Here is a 21,620-nt window from a genome sequence, read left to right as displayed (position 1 = left end):
GATGTTTCTCGTACCTCTGCCATTTTGGGATTCCACCCTCCGTGTCCTTCCTGCATCTGCCGCAAGATCTCCACCTCCAGTAGACATTTGACTTTGTCTCCCTGCTGAAAAGAGTGGCCATCAGCGCTCTCCTGGCGCTGGAGCTCCGCATGCTCACCTGGATGGGGAGGAATCGGCAAAAAGACACCATCAATACTCGGGGGACAGATTCAGAAGGATAATCATTTAAATATTGGACTTAATGTTTCTACGCTGTCAGGTCTTGAATCGAAGTCAAAAGTTTTGTTTGGGCAGACAGTTTTGCCTTGTAAAGCCAATTCTGAAAATGTAAAAGTTTCCAACTTAATGATGCTAACTAAAACAAACTAAAACATTTAGTTGTGGAAATTTACTGCAAATATCCTCAAAAAAAAAAAGCTTAGTGACTTGTGTTAAATGTCATCCAAGGACAAACGCAGCTGATGGAAGACTGATGAGTTTCTACAGATTAAAACTAACATATCAGCAGCTGGGAACAGGGTTGTGGAGAAGCTTAAAACAGAGAATAGTCAATTACTAAAATAAATGTTTGTTGCAAAGCTGGTCCAAACCTGGATCCAGAATTTGCTGACAAGACCTGAACATCAGTAAATAAAGATACAAGTAAATTTTCAAATTATTATTTGTAAATTGAAAATCATCTATTATTTTCCTACTGCTACTTTGCGTTGGTCCATTACATAAAATCCCAAAAGAAGGACAAAGTGTGGAAAGATGAATATTTTTGGAATAGAAACAATACATCTTACTTACCAAGTTTAGGTAGGTGATCTTTGTAGTAGAAGCCTCCTTGGCCATCCGACACGTACTTCAGGTCCACTTTGCCTTTGTGGCCCATTCGGTAGACATTGGTGGTGCCATTGGACCAGGTGACACTGGCCACGCTGCGGCCGGACTCCGTGTCCCAGCCACGAATGTCCACCACTTTCCCAACCTTACCCTCCCCACCTAAACGCACAAATACAAACACAAACAAACAAAAAAACGCACACAAAAGAGATGTGCAAAAAGCGGAGCTGCATAAGTTTGTGGGAAGAAAATCTCAGTGAAATTTAATTATGTTTCAGAATAGCAAATAATAGTTATGAAAAAAAACACAGGGTGGAACAGAAACATGCAACACATGATGTTTCCATGGATTAAACATTTGACAAAACACACTTGCCCATTATTTCTTTAAATTATTCTTTCTACACAAACATTTCAGAGCCATTTTGTCAGAACATGTATTTTATGATGCCTTTATCCATTTAAGTCACTCGATTGCTTTACTTCTAATCAACTCCAGCTAAATCAGTGAACTACATAATGACTTGTTTGAAAAAAGGGGAATCTGAGAATGCTCAGAAAGGCCCACATGCACTGGCTGAACACACCATTTAAGCCTGATGAGTGAGTTAACCAAACCCCAGGGCAGAAACCAAAAGGACATTTTGACTCATTCAGATTCAGACAAGCAAAAAATAAATTATGACCACTCTGTCTTTCTTTGAAGGGAACATCACCAAGCGAACATTTTTATTTCAGTCTCTAATCATGAGAGCAAAGCTGTGCTTATCTGAAAGAGGAAGCATTACAGACAGAAACATGACAAAGTCACATTGTGCAAGAACATGTAAGTGCGGGTGTTCACAGATGACAACTAATACACAAATAACTGAACCACAGAGTTCAAGTAATGGGACATTTCCCTCCCTCCCTCCCAAATAGAAAGAAAAAAAAAAACACGTTATAAAACAAGGATTCGATAAAGACACTGACACAAACAAGCTGGCGCATCTGTGGGACAGACTCAGATGACTCACTGGCAGTGTAAGTGCACACAGACACACACAGATGCAACATTTTTCGGGTTATTGAGGCGTGCGGTTAGAATGGTATTCACATGGTGAGGCATTTTGAACACATACAGTCCCATGTTTAAAGCAACAGCACAAAACAAAGAGGAATTTCAAAATGAACACAACCAGGTCGGTAACGAGAACAACTCCGACCCCCCTCGCCCCTCCTCCTTCAAACACACAGACACACTCCACTCACCGTCTTGGTTCCCCCAGTCCCAGTCTGGTCCACGGACGACTTTAACGCCCTGGAAGATTCCTTTGAGGATGATGCGTGGGAGGTTCTGCCTCGGCGTCAGGTTCACTCTGTGACGGAGAGAAGGAAAATGTGTGTCAGCTCACACCTGAGCAGACACCTTGAACTACTGGTTTTTCTAATAGGTATGATCTTAGTGCACACTAAGTATACCAAGTAAGACCACAGCAGTGGACATTTTAGAACAGCTGACTGACAGGACTTAGCTTCTTCTATTACATCGTAAAAAAAAAAAAGAAGAAAACTCTTCACTGATAATGTATTGGTTTTTTGAAGGAGGCGGTTACATTATGTAGCCAGTTTTTATACAGGAGTTGAAATTCTGCAAAAGTCTATAAATGTACTAAATTACAAAACTTTACTCTTCACTTATTACTTCCCTATTGTGTGGAATGGTGGGGTTCCAGACAAAACAACAATCAATAGTTCACAACAACGACATGTATAAATGCATGCCTGTAACAAGGTGCACCAAGGTTTTATAATGCTGATAAAAACTCCAAACATCAGACATTACACAGTCACACACACACACAGAAACAATACTGCACTTTAACTTTATTCCACCTTCATCATTAGATTGTCAAGTTGACAAAAACATCGGTGCTATAATGCATCCATTTGGTTATGCTGGCAGAACGTGAGACATATTAAAGACAAGGATTTAATCTACTGGTCCCTCATGATGGAGTGCTAGTTCTGCTTTAAGAAACAAACAAATGATTAAAAAAAATCTTTCCACGTCTTTTGCAAGTATTAACAAATAAGTCAAATATAAGATCAAATGTCATGAATTATAAAAGCATCATCCAGAGACCAAAGTAGTTAGATATTCTTTTTATTTTTAAAAAAACAAAAATCAGAATAGTTTTGGCCTATTACTTAAATTCATCAAAACTAAGCGCTCGAATCATGTTGAATCTACAAACTGCTCAATAAACAGCTTGTACTTGGATGCACTTCTGTGAGCTTAAATAAACACAGATAAAGGTTAGAGAGAAAAGCTTTAATTCAAAACTGAAGACAATTATGTAATTTCTTCTTGTTCTTTCGGATTGTAAACTCCTACGTCTGCCCTGGAGCACATTTTCTCTACTTAATGTCTAATCGTCCTTGGGGGAAAAAAAGAAAGAAAAAGAATTGTCAAAACTAGAATTGACCTCAGAAAACAAGACATTGACATTCTATAGAGAAAACTGAGGCATACCTTATTGTGAAGATTTGGTCAGGCCTGGTTGCAAAGGAGCTGCCTATTCCCATACTTCAACAGGATCCAGTACCAGCTTCCATTGCAACCACACAGCTCTCTGACGAACGCAAAGTCATTTAAAATCAGGCGGAATTTAAAAAGAAAAAAGAAAGAAAGAACGAACAGCTTTTATGAGCACTCCTTCTTAAGGACACAGATGTTTTCTCAGCATATCAGGTCCCTTTCATGCTAAGTTTTTGTTGCCAGATACGTTTGCAGGATCCTCTGAGCTACGGCGGTAAATAGCTGCTCATTTGGCTCGTAAAGCCAACTAACAGTAAATCTCAGCGTGTGGCTGAGGTCGGGCAGGTCTGTGCAGAGGTTTTAGCCTAATCCTACACAGCAGAGCGATCAGAAAGCACCTTAGGGCAAGTCATAAACATCCACATGCTGCCAAGTAAAAGCCAACGTAAATATACAAATGCGCCATCTATAAAATGAAATAAGGTTATTTTTAGAGCTTTACGGGTGGGAAAAATGATGAGATTGCATTTCGTCACGCAAAACTGATTGATAGGCCGATTCAAATGATCAAAACAAACAAGAGTAGCACTGCTACCGACAGCAAAGCTTCGTTATTGCTATGAAGCTTTAGCAAAAAGCGGATGTGCAGTGACAGATGTTCTAGTTTTATGACAGGGAAACGTGACCTCAGCGCTTGACATTTGTTTTTAATTGCAGCCTCTCTCCCCACGGATCAACGTTTGTAATCCTGCTGAACCAAATGTCAACCCCGATCACAGAAAGGATCAAGAGCAAAGACCTGCACCTACTGACACAGGCAGGTTCAGCTACCACTCGTCAATACTTACAACAAACACGCCAGAACAAAGTGCAAAGTGAGCCCTGTGTATTAAGCTACTTGTCTGATTAAACCCGGCAGCTTGAGAATGGAAGGGACGTCTCAGGAGTTTTGAAGTGAGGTTTTGTATGAAAGGTATAAGCAGTTAGTAACTTATCTGATTTTGGTGGCATCATTTAGTAGAAATGAAGCCATTTAGTAGAAATGTTAGGTTCAGCTCAGGTTGAACCTAACAGCTCATCAGAAAAGGGCCAAGAGTCTAAAGTAAAAATCAATACAAAACATTTCACTTACCAACCAACATGACACTGCTGCTTTTCATACCACTTCCTTTTCATATTAGATTTCATCTAAGGCCACTGGTGTTGCACCAGCTACTACATCTGTTTCATGTCTAGATAATTGTTGGTTTGTATGTAAATAAGGCAAATAAGCATCTCGATTTATGCTAAACAAAGATACTATATTATCTACTGTGTATATAATGTTAGCCGCTTATAAACTTTACACAGAACCTCACTTTAGAAATTATGATCTATCCCTTTAATATCAGTGCCTTCTGAGGTATGCTAGCCAGTAAAAAATATGTCCAGATTAAAACAAATGTGTCTAGTTAATTTCTTTTAACACATTCAAGAACAATTAAACAGCGAACCAGAGCTGAGAGTATGGAAATGAGAAGCTGCATGAAAAATTTAAAGAATTTTGCAAAGAAAACCAATTGTTCCCTGCAGCCGAAATGAGGCAAAAATATTTATTAAAAGCTCGACTTAAAGGTTACAAAATCAACATTGAAAAAAATAAATAAATAAATAAATAAATAAATAAATAAATCGCACCCTGTGACGGGTTTGACGTGAGCACAGACTGGAAAACAAACAATGATCCTGTGGCAGCAGTGTAGTGCTTTATGTGCAGAGTAAAGGATTAGACAGAGACTTGATCCGATTGGTTCCCTGGAACTGCATGTGTGTTGTTTGTGTAAGAAAGAGCCGATTAACTAGCTACAAGCCATCCCAGCTATTTGTAAACATATGGTCCAGACATATGCCTCCAGATGCATTGTCCAGCAGTCACAGAGATGTTCCACAGTCTGACTCCGCGTGAGCATCGAGCTTCATGAAATGGATCACTGACAGAGCTGCCCTGGACTCCAAATGCAAAATAAGAAACAATATTTATGTATACATATAAATAAAAGATGCTTTGCCAGCATTAGATCTCCTTCTACCTAAACCTGTTCACGATTCGCCTCTCGATACTACCTGGAAATCTTCTCGGAAACTGAAATTCTTAATCCGAACATCTTAGAATGGTAGCATGATAATCCATTTAAATCTGATGTAATTATAAAGAGATACTTGTCTACGGTACATCCGGCTCACGTCGCACACCATGTTTACGAAAGCGAAACTCATCATACCGTCGGGAGGCTGGAGTTTCACCTGCCCCGTTCATTAACCGCAATTCCAACAATTTGCCTTCAAGGCGTCACGCATGTTTCCGTAATAAACAGTCTAATAACACCCCTTTCATAAATCTTTCCTGGCTCTAAGATAAGTCACACATATTAGAAAACCAAGCTATATTTGGCAGTCTGGGCACACAGCAGTGTGTCTCATGATTGCCAGAGTATAAATCAGTCTTTTGAAATGCTGTCAATGAAATTTGGGTCAATGTGGTCTAAAAATAAAGAGCCATTGTGTGTTAAAATGGGGAATACATTTCGCTCGCCGTTTGTCTGACAAGTACAGCAAATAACTTTCATGTGACGTCCCGGATGTGAAATCCGTTTCAGCGTTGGTTAGAATCCAAAATATCATTTTTGGAGAAATTTGCAAAGTCTGCAACTGGAAACAAAGTTTAATTTATAAAAACAAATACATAAATATCCCTCATAAATATAACCATACAAATGATTCGACGCAATCAGCCAATCTCAACAATAGTGTCATAAGCACATTCTCATGAGATGTTGGAGAAAGTGCTGGGGGAAAAAAACGACTGCAAAGATCAATTTAGCTGTTTACAAATATTTATGGTGCAAAAAAAAAAATTAAAAAAAAAGAAACACGGATCCAGGTTGACAACAGACCAAAAACCCAGAGCAATAAACCAACACCAAAAAAGGAATGATTAGCTCATGTGTTACTCACTGAAGAGTAAAATAATTTAAGGGCATAGTGGTTACAGCATGCTTCTGTAAAAACTACAGTTAAATTAATCGCCATTTATTAGGGATGCAATGGTGTGAAAAGGTTGTGGCATTTCTAGAATGCTTCAAATAAGAATAAACAAAAATGTATCAATATCTTATTAATTCAACAGTAAAACAAGAAGATTAAAACTGGTGAATTGTTGGGAAAAGCCCTAAAACATGTCAGCCGCTATAAAATCTCGTTAGCATTTGAGGCTAGTTGGATGTTACAGGCAGCTGGGTTTGGACTTTACTCCGTTTCCCTCCATAGCGGTGAAGATTGCCTTTAGCTTGTGGGTTATTTCAAATGAGTAATTACACAAAACGTTTGGTTGGTCAACCTTTCTAAACATACTGTGAGAACCTCATGGCTTGCTTTGTGCGAAACCAAAATGAAGTTTCAAAAATAAAACATACTGATGTAAGAAATGTAAACGGCTATCTACAAAGGTTTACTCAGTGACATCTATAACACTGAATTCACTTCACACCGAACTGACTGAGTCACTGTCTTTTATTCATTTACCACATTAACATACAGTCCCAGTTTGTGGCTGTATAAAAGTCGCCTCTCAGAGAAAAAGCAAAGTGACAGAAACCCTGAGTGCTGTCAGTGATGTCAACCCATTCAAAGGTGATGCTGACAAATATCTCAAAATAGATCCTGTCAAATTTCACTTAAACCAACAGACTAGATGGACTCCAGTGTTTGTAAGGCCATTATAGTTCAGAAGCAGGTTTCCTCTATTACTGGACCTTTTTGCTTTTTCTTCTTCGGGAAATAATTTCTACTGTAAAAAAAAAAAAACCTGAAAAACTTCTGTAGGTTTAGACAATTACTTTAAAATTAGGATTTAATATTTTATTTGCAGCATTATTAACACATCTAATTTGGATGCTGAAACATTCAGAGTTCCTTTCTTTGGAAGTAAGGGGCCAAGCCCAGCTCCTGAAAAACAACCCCACACCATAATCCCTTTGAAATATTTAAGAGCGAGAAAATTTCACAGTTCCTTGCTGGAATTCACTGAGCTCCTGAGAGCGACCCATTCTTTCTCAAATGTTGGTAAAAACAGTCTGCATGCCTAGGTGCTTAATTTTATACACCTGTATACACCTGTAATTTTATACACCATGGCCACAGAAAGTTCCAGTCACTTCCTGGGGCCATGGAAGTGATGGGAACGCCTAATTACAATAATTTGGATGAGTGAGCAAATACTTATGGCAATGTAGTGTATGTTCAAAATGAAGAGAGAGGAAGAACAGCTTCAAAAAGTTGTTTATAAGGAAAATGTTTGCAGTTGATGAGGATTAATTGCTACTATATGAATTAATAAAGATTATCGCAAGAAGGCCAAATAAAAATCTTTTGAATGTTTGTTGCATTTTCTTATGCTACAGTTTCAAAGAGAAACCAGAATCAGCTGGTTTCTTTTTGAAACCAGCTGATTCTGGTCAAAGCTGTTCAAAAACAGAGATTGCTACAAAACCGATAATTTAACAGTGTGCTAGTGCTGTTTCTATCTTTGTCTAATACTAATCATTTGTTCTTAATAAAGAAAATTACATTTTAATTCTGTTTGAATGTTAAATGAATAAATCACTTAAGATCATTGATGTAACTCCTGTTGCGTTCTTTCACCAACCAACGGTGAAGAAAGCAAAACCAAGCACCCAACTAAAACATAAATAATTCACTGTACTTTGAATATATGCATCTCCATTACAATCGCAAACATTTTTGCTTTATTGAATTGTAAATGTTCTAAATTGTAGATTACAGGCCAAACCACTTTTCCCCTTTGCCAATCTGTAATCCTGTTTTGTACCTTCCTATCTCACATATGTAAATGTACCATGTTCTACCAATGTACGCAAACCATATATTAATTTATTTATCAATGTAGCCAGGTATTTGTATTCAATACGATGACACATTATTATGAAAAATGCTCAAATCTTACCTATAATTTCATGCAATGGAATATAATTATATAAAAATGCTGACCTATACAATATTTCCCAGATATTTTACTTCTAATCACTGTATGGATTAGTTGGTTAGTATATGATTAACCGAGGCTATATCTCATGATACAGATTAAAAAAAAACAATCATTTTGCTAGTAGATATTGATTATGGAAATACATGCTTACGTTTCCTTAAAGTAAACTGAGTAGATAATAGAACAAAAAAATCACTGAATCTTCAGTTGTCTGATCTAAACTGTAAATGTTAAAAATAATAAAACTGTAAATGTTCAAAAATAATAAAAGGTGCAAATGAGCAGAACCACAAACACTGGGATGCGAGTAAAGCCTAATTGGGTTATTTTTCCAAATCAGGCCTCCCATCGCCTTTTGTTTTGGATTTGCACTAAATAAATACCCGGGCTTCCTGCTGCTCTTGTTAGTTATTCGATTCTCTCATTTCGTGTTTACTTCCTGGCTCATCCCAGCTAGGTTCTGACCAGTTTCCAACCTCTCGAGGGGCAAAAACAAACCAAAAAAGGAAAAACAACAAAACCTGATGACTCGGTCACATTGAAAAGAGCAGTGAGTCATGATTCCTTCACCTATTTGCAGCATTCATTGGACAAGTGGGCTCAGGGAAATAAATGGAAAGGGGCTGGACCTGCACCAGGCTAAACTCTAGAAGAAATCTGGGTCATACATATCACCTCATTAAAATGAGAACAGGCCATCCAGCTGACATTCAGACAGAGCCGCGAGCCGTTTGGAGCGTTGCTGTGAACTGATGCAGAAGAGAGGATTCTGAAGGGACAACTCAGTCGAGTAAATCTGGGTTCACAGGACACTTGCATTCAGCTCACTAAACATTTCTACAAATCTACAAAAAAGACACTAATGAATTGAACATAAAAGTAAGGTTTTATTTTAAATGAGGATTAAACTTTTTGTTAAGGCTTTCTGAAATCCTGTTCCATGCTGAAACAGAACCGTAATTCTCCATACTCTCTTGGGGTTATTTATAACTCATTGTGCTTCGTTTTAAAGACCACCGTTTTTCTCACTGTTGGTGGGTATTAAAACAAATTTAATACCCACAGTCTCAGAGACAACATAACAGTCCTACAGCATTATAGATGGGATGTGCTTTTCCTGGTTTTAGCCTATAACGTTTGTGCCAAGTACACATTACTGGGCACATAGTAACGTGCCAAGTAATCTTATGCGTAGTAAAATTAAGAATTTTACCATGCGCTTAAACTAAATATCTTTGGGTTACACTTATTATCTGTCTTTTTTTGAGATGTCAGCAAATTTTGCATAATTTTATTTAACATTTCACAAACCACTTAATTAACTGTGAAGATAATCTGCTTATTTGGAAACAAACCTGATTCCAACTAGCAGCTCTAGCCAAAAGCTGACAGAGGCATATGAAAGAGGATATATGCCTCTCTTTCATATATGCCTTGTTTAAATAAATGTGAACAAGATACATTTATATACTTGTGATAAAAGCAAAATTGACACCAGAGGTGTTATGATCACCTGAAGGTTTGTTGCATTATAACTAGTTAATTAGGGAAAGCAACACCAATTTTCAATGACAGTTCTTGTATAAACAGAGTCCATCTTTAATTATGAATAGTAATAATATGGCTAATTAGCAATATATTTAACAAAGCAGTAAACATTTAATAAATCAGTAATCAGTCTGGAATATTTCCGTCCAAGTTTGACCTGCTGATACGAAGCAGCTTTTATGCATCATCTCGTACTGATGTGGTCCTGCTGCCTCTTTTACATTTTGTTATCAAACAAATAAGGACTTTTTTTAAATTTCAAATTGTATCTTAATAAATGTCTATTCAGGGCAGAATTATCCAGCCGCGGTTAACTGAGTGTACGTGTTTTAGATTTTCAAGCTGGAGACATTCAGATGCAGCTCTGAAAGCTGCAAAATTCTCCTTTAATTGGATGTCAAGTTGAAAAATGTGAATTTGACTCCTTTCTGAGCAACATTACTCACCTGTGACATAGACCTAGATTTTACTACATTTCTGCACCAAACAACAATCACACTCCCTGCTGACGAGACACACAATCAACCAAGAGAAAGCAAAAGAAGGTGTAAGTGACAGACGACTGTTTTGAGTGCATCCATATTAACCATTTAAAAAGTGAAACTTGTCTTCCTTTTTTGGGCTGGAAAAGATTTGAGCCATGAAAGGTTCTTCATAGATTCTTACAAAGTCATTGAAATTTAGAGGATGTTCAAATTAAAGGCGAAGTGCAGCACTCACGGCTGGGAATGGGCCGTCTCATAGCGCTCAAACGGATGGCTGAGGTCGTGCTTGTTGTTCATGTAACACTGGGTACACAGGTCGTAGTCGAAGCACACTTTGCACTTCCACCGCATTCCCATGATGCCATGCTTCTTGCAGCTGTCACAGATGATATTGGAGTGACGGACTCCTGCAAACAGAACAAGTGGTGAAGACAAGGAAGTGGCTGGGCACATTCCTGACATTTTCAGTTTTCTATTTTTAACTGAAGGAAACACAGTTTTACCTACAGTGTGAAGAACAGACCAAACCAAGCCCAACTAACGTAGCAAAACATTCAGGTTATTTGACACACTCTGCAATTTGCTAAAGCATAACAATATCTAAAGCCAAGAAATAGTAAAGAACAACAAAGAGGTTCAAACAATTGAACAAAATACTCCCCGCCCCAAGGCCTCTTTTTGTCTTTTGCTGAACTAATTGAAGGAGCTTCTGAAGCAGAAGTACACTGTTGTAAGTCGAGCAAAATGCTCCAGTGTGTGTGTGTGTGTGTGTGTGTGTGTGTGTGTGTGTGTGTGTGTGTGTGTGTGTGTGTGTGTGTGTGTGTGTGTGTGTGTGTGTGTGTGTGTGTGTGTAATCCCAAATAGAACATGATGGGTGATGACAAGACCCCTGAAAATGGGTTTCGCAAAGCTTGAGCATAGACGATGACATACAAGCAGGAATATGGCAGAAAAAACAAAAACATTTTAGGAATCAGAGGAGAACAGAAATATTTCTTGTCAGAAAAAATGAACATTTAAAGTAAATAAAAAATAAAAATTTTTGGGAGAGAAACATGAAAATTATTCATGAAGATGCACAAAAAAAAAGTCACTTGGTGACCATGTTTGACGTTTGCTTTGGTTCTTTGGTGTAGCAGTGGAGGGAACTCAGAGTCAGCAGTATTTAGTTAGGTGTTTAAAGATTAAGTCAAAGGAAGCACAAAAAAAGCAAGAAAACTGTATTTTTTACATTATTTATGCTGCGAGAGAAAGAGGATTTCTGACAAATAAACTCAGAAGAATGTTTAAAAAGTCTCTACGTTTCTGTTCTACTTGAGCTGTCCACCTCTGGCATGGAACATGCTGGGATTAGATAAGCTGCACATTTTATGGAGGTTTAGAGCTAAAGTAAAGACCTGAACTGTTAATAACCAGGGAGACAGAAATTTTAGCACTGCTAGCCATGCTAACCAGTAATAAGTTGCTAACAGCAGTTTAAAATGACAGCACTGTGAACTTTCACCTAAATGTAAATCTAATCATTGTAGAATTTTTATACTTAATGGGTAAAATGAATCCGGTCAGAAGTAGACCTGTCACAGTAAGTTTTGCTGGACGATAAATTGTCCCAGAGTTTGTGATAAACTATAATATTGTCTTTTTTTAGTTTATGATATAAATATTAATAATGACATAATAATCCAGATCACCCTCTCAAAAAGCAAAAATATTTGATTTTGTAAAGAACTCTTAGCATCGAAACTAAAAGGTAATTTAAATCCTTAAAATAAAATATGACAACTAATTTATCCAGTAATTAATTGCTCATAGCAACAGGCGTAATCATGAGTTTGTTTTAGCACGATCTGATCTTCAGTGCTTACCAATCTGAGCATTGTCGTACAGCAGCAGGTCATAGGCAGCCTGGTATCCTGTGCGGTAGTTGGTCCGTGTGCCGCTGTCCCACTGAACCACCACCGTCTTGTCCGGGGTCGTCGTGCTGCCCTGCCGGCCGATTTCCACCACGGTGCCCACGTGGCCCTCGCCGTCGTCCTGGTTCCCCCACTTCCAGTCCAGGCCACGCACCACCCGCATCCCCACCTCCATGCTGCCTCTTTTCGGGCCTGGCCTGCAGGCTGCGGGCAAAGGCCGAGGCCTGGCAGCACAGTCGCCCCCGCTGCTGCGCCTCCGGGCCTTGTAGGAGGCGGAGGCGGATCGCGCAGAGGGTATCGCCGGGAGAGACGGCACCAGCGTCGTTTCCGGGAACAGATCGGGGGTGACTGAAAGAAAGAGCAGGAGGAAGCGCATGAAGCACATTGCAAATGTTAGAGGTAACCACTCAGAAATAAGCTTTGAGAGAAATAATAGTGTCTTAAAATGCTTTGCGTGTGGCATCAGTCGAATAAACACGAGATGTTGTTTAGATCCGATTCCAATACTTTTAAACAAGTTAATCCTCCAACCTGTATGCACTTTCACACAACCTGCGAACAACTGTCAGCTACTGCTGAGGGATTCGACACACAACGCGCCATCTGTCTCATTAATTTGAGAACGTAGTTCTGCTGGCTGGTGGATCGTTCACTGGAGGCCTCACTGTGTGTCATGGCATACTTCTGCAAAGAGCAGCTGGACTCGACTGCTACGCCCTGCTGCGCTAATCAAGCCCTGACCTGGCACAAACGCACACCGACAGACTTGTACCAACATCCTTAACAGGATCCACAACTATTGTTGACCTAATTTTGGCTCCGTCCCCAACACACAACTCAACAGGCAAAACACCAAGCGCAAGCTGCAATATTTAGGCAAAAAGCAAACCAACTTTTAATCCGACAAGGGGAAAAAAATGGAAGCATCTGTGTCAATTTAAAGAAAAGGTTCAAACAGTATTCTGAAATTACTTTTGTTTTTTCATACAGAGGAAGTGAAATCAATAGTGAACTCCATACAAAACAAACAGATAAAACTCTACATATAAAGTCAGTTCAAATCAGATATTTAAATTTAAAAAAACGGTATAAAAAAATAACAACCTTTTTCTTCCCCATTTACATTAAATCAGACAAAACATCTGTTTTAGGTCAGTTAGAATTGCCAAAGTTATTTCTGTTTTCTATGTGCCAAAGAAACAAATGAGAATTTTTGGGAAAAGAAAACCCAAAAACCTTACATTCTTCAAATTCATAAGTTTATTAAAAATAATCATATGTCTTCATCTGTTGAAACTGTTTTATTCAAGTAAAAACACAATGGGAACGTCCTCAGATCGTCCTGTTCTGGAAGGAAGTGGGTTCTACTTCCCAGATATGGACAGATTTGGTTTGAAATGTGGGCATCAACCCAAAAATAAAAGCTAAAAAAAAAAACGTTGTGAGCAAAGACAAATGGGGCCTTTAGCCACGAAAAAGCATTCACTCCAAAAGAAATAAAAAGCAACATTGACAGTTTACACATGCTTGAAAAACACTTGGTGTAATCTGATGAAACTAAAACAAAAAGTAAAACATTGTTGGACATTATGTGCACTGGTACATTTGCTGTAAAACGGGGGAAGTTTGCAAACCTGGGAATGTCACTGCAATGCTTAAATACAGGTTAGTTAGCTGAAGGAAGGACTGGTGCACTTTACAAAACAAATGGCTTCAGGGTGATGTGAAAATATTGAAATGACATCTCAAGACCTTGGCCACTAAGTTTTAGCTTTGGTGCAAGAAGGTCAGTGACAATATAAATACCACCAAATTAGTTACAAAGTGGCTTAAGGAGATTAAAAAAAATACATTAAGTGACCATAACAAGGCCCTGATCCCAGTCAGGGCCAAATCACTGGTTTTATAGACAACTTTGGGAGGGCTGTAAAGGCGTCAGCAAGCAAGACAGCCTACAGACTCAATAATGACCAATTCTGTCAGGAGCAATGGGCCAAAATTCTAAATAATAAGCAAATCTATACAACGTGGCATGCAGCAAACAGTAATTATTTTAATCCTAAACAACCAAAAACAGGAAGCATTCAGTCTGAATTAATGTTTGGTTTCAGTTCTGTAAACATCTGAAATTGGAAATAAGAAGCCAGAGCCTCGTCACAATAAAGGAGGTCTAAGGACTTGTGTTTCAAACGTATGATAAAACAGCACCAGCGGATTTAATGAATGCAGCTGATGGCTAAGTGCTGGAGACAGGAAGCGGTACAGAAAGGAAGCAACATTTAGAGGATCCGGAAGCTCGAGTCAGCAAGAAACTTCTGCTGAGGACCGTGATAATCTAATTACACTCATTAGTCACATATGATGTATGAAGACATTCATTTATGCTCCTGTAATTTTCTTCCCTTCTGGTGCAAACAAAAAGTTGTGGGATTTCTGTGTCTAATCACACTACAAGAAAAAAAGACAAAGAAAGTGAAAATGCCAGGAAGTACAGAATAGTTCTCAGCAATAAACGCCTCATGTGTGAAGTTATGTGTGTACAGTGAATTGTTTTATTTTAAGTGGCAACATTTTTACTCAATAATTTGCAACAAATGTCCATCATTAATGAAATAAAATATATGTTTACAAACAGCTCTTATTGTCATGTCTTTAAACAAATTTACCATTTTCGAACTTACCACAAATGTAAAGCTAATAACAGAAGCTAATGTTACACATCTTTATCAAGATTGCAAGGTTATTTCTGCATTAAGCCGTCCCTGCTTATGAATGAAAACATATAGGATGTGGTGTTTTTAAGAAGAGAACGTAAGCTGCTTAGAATCTTTTTTTAGGTCCAAAATGTCAGCTTAGCACACATAAAAAAAAATTCAGCCACCTAATCTCAAAGAATGAAGATGGAGGAGATCCTTCTCACTGAAGAGGTTTACAGGAAGCTCCTTGTCAGATAATTTTAACATTAGATCTTCAAAAGCCTTAAAGCTGCAGAAAAATTGCACAAGGAAAAGAAAATCCATTTAAGCAGAAACAAAATAGTCCATTACTGAAAAGAAAATACAACCTGAGAGAGACGACGTTAAAAAGTTTTTTTTAATTTTATCCAGTAGGTTTCTTCAGACTATTAACATTTTGAAGAAGCAGAAACCCAGTTCAAGGAAACCCAGAAACCCAGTTTAAGGAAGTAAAAGGGAGCTAGATATTAGGGTGATGAGGAAGCATCAAAACTCAAACATTTTGACGATCATAACCAAAGATAAATCAAAAATAAAGTCAAACATATATCTGGTCAGTAATTAAAAGAAGGGTTTGATAGTTGAAATACCCATGAAGTTTTTTTATTGATTATTGAGAAAGGTTTAAAATCATTTTTGACACATTTTTTTTTTTTTTTATAAAATGAAAATAACTCTTTACAAAACTATCATTCCTTTTACATTGCTTTAGTGTCTTTTGAGAGATGCTTATCTCTCGTTCGTTAACTTCTCCTTTTAAAAAACACAACTGAAATTCACAAACTCACAGAAAAACCTGGCTCTATTTCCAGAAGAACTTTGCCAACATGTTCAGAAAAGTGAGGGCTTTCTTAATGAATCAGCCACTGGGAAATCCGAAATTTACATCGTCAACAGAAGCAAGCGATTAGTGAAACTATTTCTTGAAACTTTGTTGCAAAAAAAAGGAACATGTCCACGCTTGGAAACCAAAACAGCAACTATAAAGTTCATTTGTATTGGCTTATGAAATCTTCAAGGCTCTTTTATTGAAGTTTCTGCATTATAAAAACATGATGACACCAGACTGTGAAACTTTTAAATGTGGCATGAACCGTTTATCTTGAGTCACTACAACAAAAGAGAAAGAAAAGAAAAGCAATCAAACTGTAATGTAGCTATTAAAGAGAAGATTACATAGACTATCTGGTAACCAAAGAGTATATTACTGTTTTTATAACAATGTTTATTTTTTAAGCTTAAAAAAAATGCTGGATAAAAAGAGCTGGCAAATTAGATAATACGAATTTAGTTAGCAGTATGAGTTTCAGCAACAGGTGAAGCTGCAGAGGATGTTTTGTTATTCCAGAAGTCAGCTCTCTGCTGTGCATTCCTCTGTCATGTTTGTCTGTGTCTACGTGTGTGTGTGTGTGTGTGTGTGTGTGTGTGTGTGCGTGTGTGTGTGTGTGTGTGTGTGTGTGTGTGTGTGCGCGTGTGTTGTGTGTCTGCGTGCGTGTGTGAGTGTGTGTGTGTGCTTGTCATGACTAGGCCACCTGTGTTGATGAAATGTCACTGCCAATCTGCAACAAAGGGCTAGGACATACGGGATTACAGCTCTCTGCCTGCAATAACAGATGGGCTGGCTTCCGTCACACACTGCCGAGGGCTGGTTGCCGATGCCACCGTCAACCGCCTTCGCAAAAATCAGCCTTTTAGCTACAATACAAAACGCATGTATTCAGAACCAGGAAGTATTTTCTGTTACAGACAGAAAAGTCACAGAAAATTACAATTCTCATGCTCAAAACGGCGTTACACGCCACGTGCTTCAGCAACACAACTACATCAACTGTAAATGATTAAAAAATAAATAATAAAACTCTGCAGGAATGACCCACTTCCTATAAAAGTTTTCCAATGTTGATGTCGGTACTCAAAATTGGATCTACTGCACCACAGAGCAACTTGCGTTGCATAAATATTATACTTTAACAGAAATGCCTAGCTTGAACCATCAAATACTATGTAGGTTTTTTTCTTCTAAAATTTCAATCTATAAAAAAAAACAGCTTAATAAGAGTTTATCGAGACACACACTCACAGTTCTGTAACTAACAGTCGGGCAGTGACTGGTTGTAGGTGAAAACCCCCGCCCTTTAATATTTTTCTGCCCAAGTAGAAAGAAAATGATATATGGTTTTTCATCTGTATTTTTATGCAAAACTGAAAGTGTGTCATCCGTTTTTCTGACGTCAGTCACCTTTACTGCAATATCCGTAAATCAAATTCAGCAACAATAAGCTGCCTTCAGAAGTCACTCATTGGCAAACAGAATATTCCTGCAATTTAATCTCAGGACAAATATAATAAAAAAAAAAAGTTCTCAGCAATTTATTACAGAGTATTTGAACATCATGAAGTCTGGTGTGCCTTCAAGTAGTTGCAATAAAATGTATTTCCACAAATTATTGAATTAAGGGGGCAGAATATAAAAGCATGTCACATTTTCAGATTTTATTATGATTTTTCTAAATTAATCATTTCCTTTACATCACAATGAGACACAAGTTTACCACATAAAATACCAATAAAAGACACTCAGGGTTTTGGCTGTAACGTGACAAAATCCAAAAACTTCAAGGGTTGTGAATACTTTTGTAAAGCACTTAATTTGTACAAAAGAGAAATCTGTTTTTGTAGTATAAACCTGACCTGCATTTTCTTTCAAATGTGGCAGAGCGTGATGATTTGATGTAAAATCTAAAGTTTGCACTGGTTGTCAGATGAGGTGTTGCAGTGGGATTGTGATGTCACCAGTGCCACAATGACAGAGCTTTTTGCTAAAGAGGATCCATGACAGCAGACAGAAATGATTGAATATTTCACTGTTGCTATACTGTGGAACTAATTTAGAATCAATAAATGGTTCAAACATCCATGTTTGAAAGCTTTAATAAATCTGAGAAGAATAAGTTCCCTAGAAGAATGGAAACCCAGCTCTGTTTTTGGAGCCCTTTTTTGCTTTTGGTCCCACAAATGTTAGGGTCAAATAAAGATAACCTTTTTAAGCAATCAGCCTGATCGTATTTGAAAATCCATCTGCCTTCCTTCCTAAATGATGAATAAAATGTAATTAACCACATTTTTTTTATTTTAGTTGCACTAACCAGACCTATAAATTCAAGCAATCACTTAAATAAAACCCGTCTGCTAATATAAACGAGGCTAAATGATCACAAAAAAACAACACATCATGCCCTGAGCTAAAAAGAAATAAGAAACAATGTCTGAAGAGGGTTACAAAGTTCCTTCTAAGTTTTTTTTTTTTAGAACCATTATCTGCAAATGGAGAAAACGGGGAACTGCGGTAAATGTCCCCAGAAGTGGCTGACCTTCCAAAGTTTACTTCAAGAGTGCATTGATGGCTCATCCAGGAGATCATAAAAGGACCCAGAACATCCAAACCCTCACTTGTCTCAATTAAGGTCCGTGTTCATGATTCAAAAAGACTGGAGGCAAAAACGGCCTCCATGGGAGCGCTCCAAGAGAACGACTGCTGAACAAAAACAAAACAAAACATTGAGCAAATGCTCAAAGAGTCTATTGATCTTGACTTTCTTTCTGTAAAGTAAAAAAAAAAAAAAAAAAAAAAAAATGAAAGCAAATGCAACTAAATGTTTTCTTGCATCATATTTGCAAGAAAACGACATTATTATTCACCAGATTTTGTGGAAAATATTCTATGGATTGATGACACAAAAGTAGAGGATTTGGAAGGCGTCTGTCCTGTTACATCCAGAAGAAAAAAAAAATCAAACAGCATGTCAGAAACAGACATGTAGTCAAACATGGTTGTGGTGGTGTGATGGTCTGGGACTGCTTTGTTACTTCTGAATGACTCGCAGAAATTGATAAAAATCATAAATTTTGCTCCCTATTGCAATCACAAAGGAGAATACCAAACAATCGGTTTGTGACTTTACACTCAAGAGCACTTCCATAGAGGACAATTGTCCAGAGCACACCACTGAACGACTCAAAAAAGAAACAACATGGAGCCCTTAAATCCAACTGAGCTGCTTTTGACACTTTACAGACTGTTCATACTGAAAATCAATGCACTGCGGCTGAATTAACAATTCTGCAACATTTCAAAATTCTTACAGGATACTGAAATTCGTTTGTTAACCTGAAACATTTAAAAAAATACATCAAAACAAGAGCGGGAGACATATGTAAGGGTGCAAATAGTTTTTCACAGCTGATTATTGCTGTACTCAACTAGAACTGCTGCAGTTTTTATAAAGAAATTAGTAAAAAACTGCAGAAATGGGAACCTGTTGAACACATCTGGTAGTAGAAGGGACAAAAATAAAATCAATAAGAATCTAGAGGAAACAATACGTGTACTAACAATTTTCTGCCTGCATAAAACTCCACAAGTTGCTATCTTATAAACTTAACATTGTCGACTGTATCCACAAAACAGCTTTTAAGTCTACAAATTAATGTAATAGCGTGTAATTGAGCAACCATCAAATTAATTCCTGATGCTCTACATTGCCATATTTAAACATCCATCAGGGATTACTTCAAAAGACGTATTTTAAAGTGCAATAATCTCAACAAAACTCTAAAGATTTAATATTCACTCATAATCCTCAGAGCCTTCTGAGAGCAAACATTAAAAAACACACACACACACACACACACACACACACACACACACACACACACACACACACACACACAAAGACGTCCGCTGATCCCCAAAAGTACCCAATGGAAGCTTGACGAGATTAAGTCATTATCACAAATTATCGTACTCACTCCCCATGATCTTCATTCCACTTTTGAACATGCCAGAAGCCTTGCTGGATTTACAATCCCACTAATATCGCCGTGTCTATCGGGCTGCGAGAAGCGGCTGAAAATCAGCAGCTCTGTGGAGCCATCGCTCAAACTGAACAGGGGACTGAACCCTCTCTGGCACAATCTTAGTATTTGGTTAGCGGTGAACTTTGATCCATGCTTTGGAACATACCGTTTTCCATTCTGATGCGTTTTTTTTTTTTTTTTTTGTTTGCTTGTTTGGCAGATGCTGATCAAGCACTATACAAGCAGGGTTACTTATCTAGGTGAGAATGAAAGAGAAGAAAAACATGAAACCTGTCTAAAGCTGGACAAATAATGGAAGAGGTCTAGTCCTTTGAGAGGACTGTGTTTAAGGTAAATGCATTACTTTTTCGTTAGACGACTCTGCTATGACAAAAAATAACAAAAAGAACAAGATGCTTTCCAGACAGTCTGCCCTGGGTCAGAATTTGTGTAAAACATTGTTTAAAACTGTGCCAAATTTTGCTACTTGCACATTAATCTTTCAATTTGTACCAGAAAAAAAAATCATCAATTTGTAAATTAACATAGCCATCAATCATTCTATTACTGGCACTGGAATCCTGGTTTTATGATCGTTTTCAGGATAATTAGGTACCAAATGTTTTCATTCCAACTTGTAATACCCAACGTAATTTAGTAACCCAAAATTACTTGCACAAGTTTGGGATCACATAACAGACTGATGCAATAACGAGTCTGCAGGTTGAGGCAGGCATGGTTGTCAGCAATTTGTTGCACAAAACTGGACAGGCCTGATGCCTTACAGAGGAAAAACCACAACCACACAGGCTGGGGAAGGTGGAGAGCGTGTTCACAAGTTCCCTGTAGAGTACTGTTAAATAGTGTTGAAGTTAATTTATTCTGATAAATTTGGGGGGAATATAAACTGAAGTAAGCTGGGAGAGGGTTGTTTTTTTTAACATGGTATCTGGTAAAGTCTTCTGACCTTCACTGCCTGCCGTAGCTTTTATGACGTCATCGGCTGAGATTGGAGCAGCTTGCTGCTGTTTGACGCTTCTGGCTTTCTAGATTTCTGTTAGCGTCTGTAGAAATGGAAGGAAATAGAGTGCAACCATTTCATTTAAGAATAATGATTTATTTTATTGTAATAAGGTTGAAAAATCCCATTACCGATTCATAGATTAAGCTACAGAGGATGAAAACCTTGCTTTAATTATTTGTGTAACTATAATTATATTACTTGAAGCAATACATTTTTAAATATTTGTGTTGAATTTTAAGTTGAAGCAAAACCAACTCACTCTCAGTTAGATTGCAGGTAAAATGCCTGTAAGCATCATTTCCCTAATTCAGAGGTAGATTTAGGTCTGGGTCTAACATGAATAAGCTTTGACTCACAACAAACAATAGGTTGAATGACTTCTGTCTCATCTGACCAGACACACCCATTGGTTGCTTCTCTGATTAATGTTCTCATTGCCCACATTGTATTTCTTCGATCGACAGCCATGTCTTAGTAGGTTTACGCTTGTGCCATATGCTTTACTGAATATTTAGATGATATACTGAACAGTTTGCCATGAGTTGTCAAACCTTTGAATATTTTTTTATAGTCCAACTCTGCTGTAAGCTTCTCCACAACTTTCTCCCAGACTAGGTTTGTTGGTCTCCATGATGCATTACATTAGATTAATGTTCCCTACTAAG

General features: G+C 37.8%; 1 protein-coding gene across 2 annotated transcripts in view; it reads right to left on the bottom strand.

Moving 5' to 3' along the window:
• mib2 (MIB E3 ubiquitin protein ligase 2) overlaps positions 1-21,620 on the bottom strand; it is a 51,782-nt gene that overhangs the window by 23,162 nt on the left and 7,000 nt on the right. Inside the window, exons 1-6 of one of the 2 annotated variants that reach the window (XM_088006991.1) lie at positions 19,884-20,494; positions 12,292-12,687; positions 10,662-10,833; positions 2,080-2,186; positions 793-987; positions 15-157 (exon numbers count right to left, since the gene is read on the bottom strand). In XM_088006991.1, the coding sequence (XP_087863117.1) occupies positions 15-157; positions 793-987; positions 2,080-2,186; positions 10,662-10,833; positions 12,292-12,687; positions 19,884-19,914 (1,044 nt within the window). In that variant the 5' untranslated portion in view covers positions 19,915-20,494. Of the gene's footprint in view, positions 1-14; positions 158-792; positions 988-2,079; positions 2,187-10,661; positions 10,834-12,291; positions 12,688-19,883; positions 20,495-21,620 lie in introns of those variants that run through there. The other variant, XM_088006992.1, reaches the window with a different exon arrangement.

Source organism: Poecilia mexicana, unplaced genomic scaffold (genome assembly GCF_051168715.1).
Source record: "Poecilia mexicana isolate PSO_F unplaced genomic scaffold, ASM5116871v1 scaffold_7, whole genome shotgun sequence".
Taxonomy (NCBI): domain Eukaryota; kingdom Metazoa; phylum Chordata; class Actinopteri; order Cyprinodontiformes; family Poeciliidae; genus Poecilia; species Poecilia mexicana.
The sequence above is the reverse complement of the archived record's forward strand: the minus strand, read 5'-3'. Positions and strand labels throughout refer to the sequence as shown.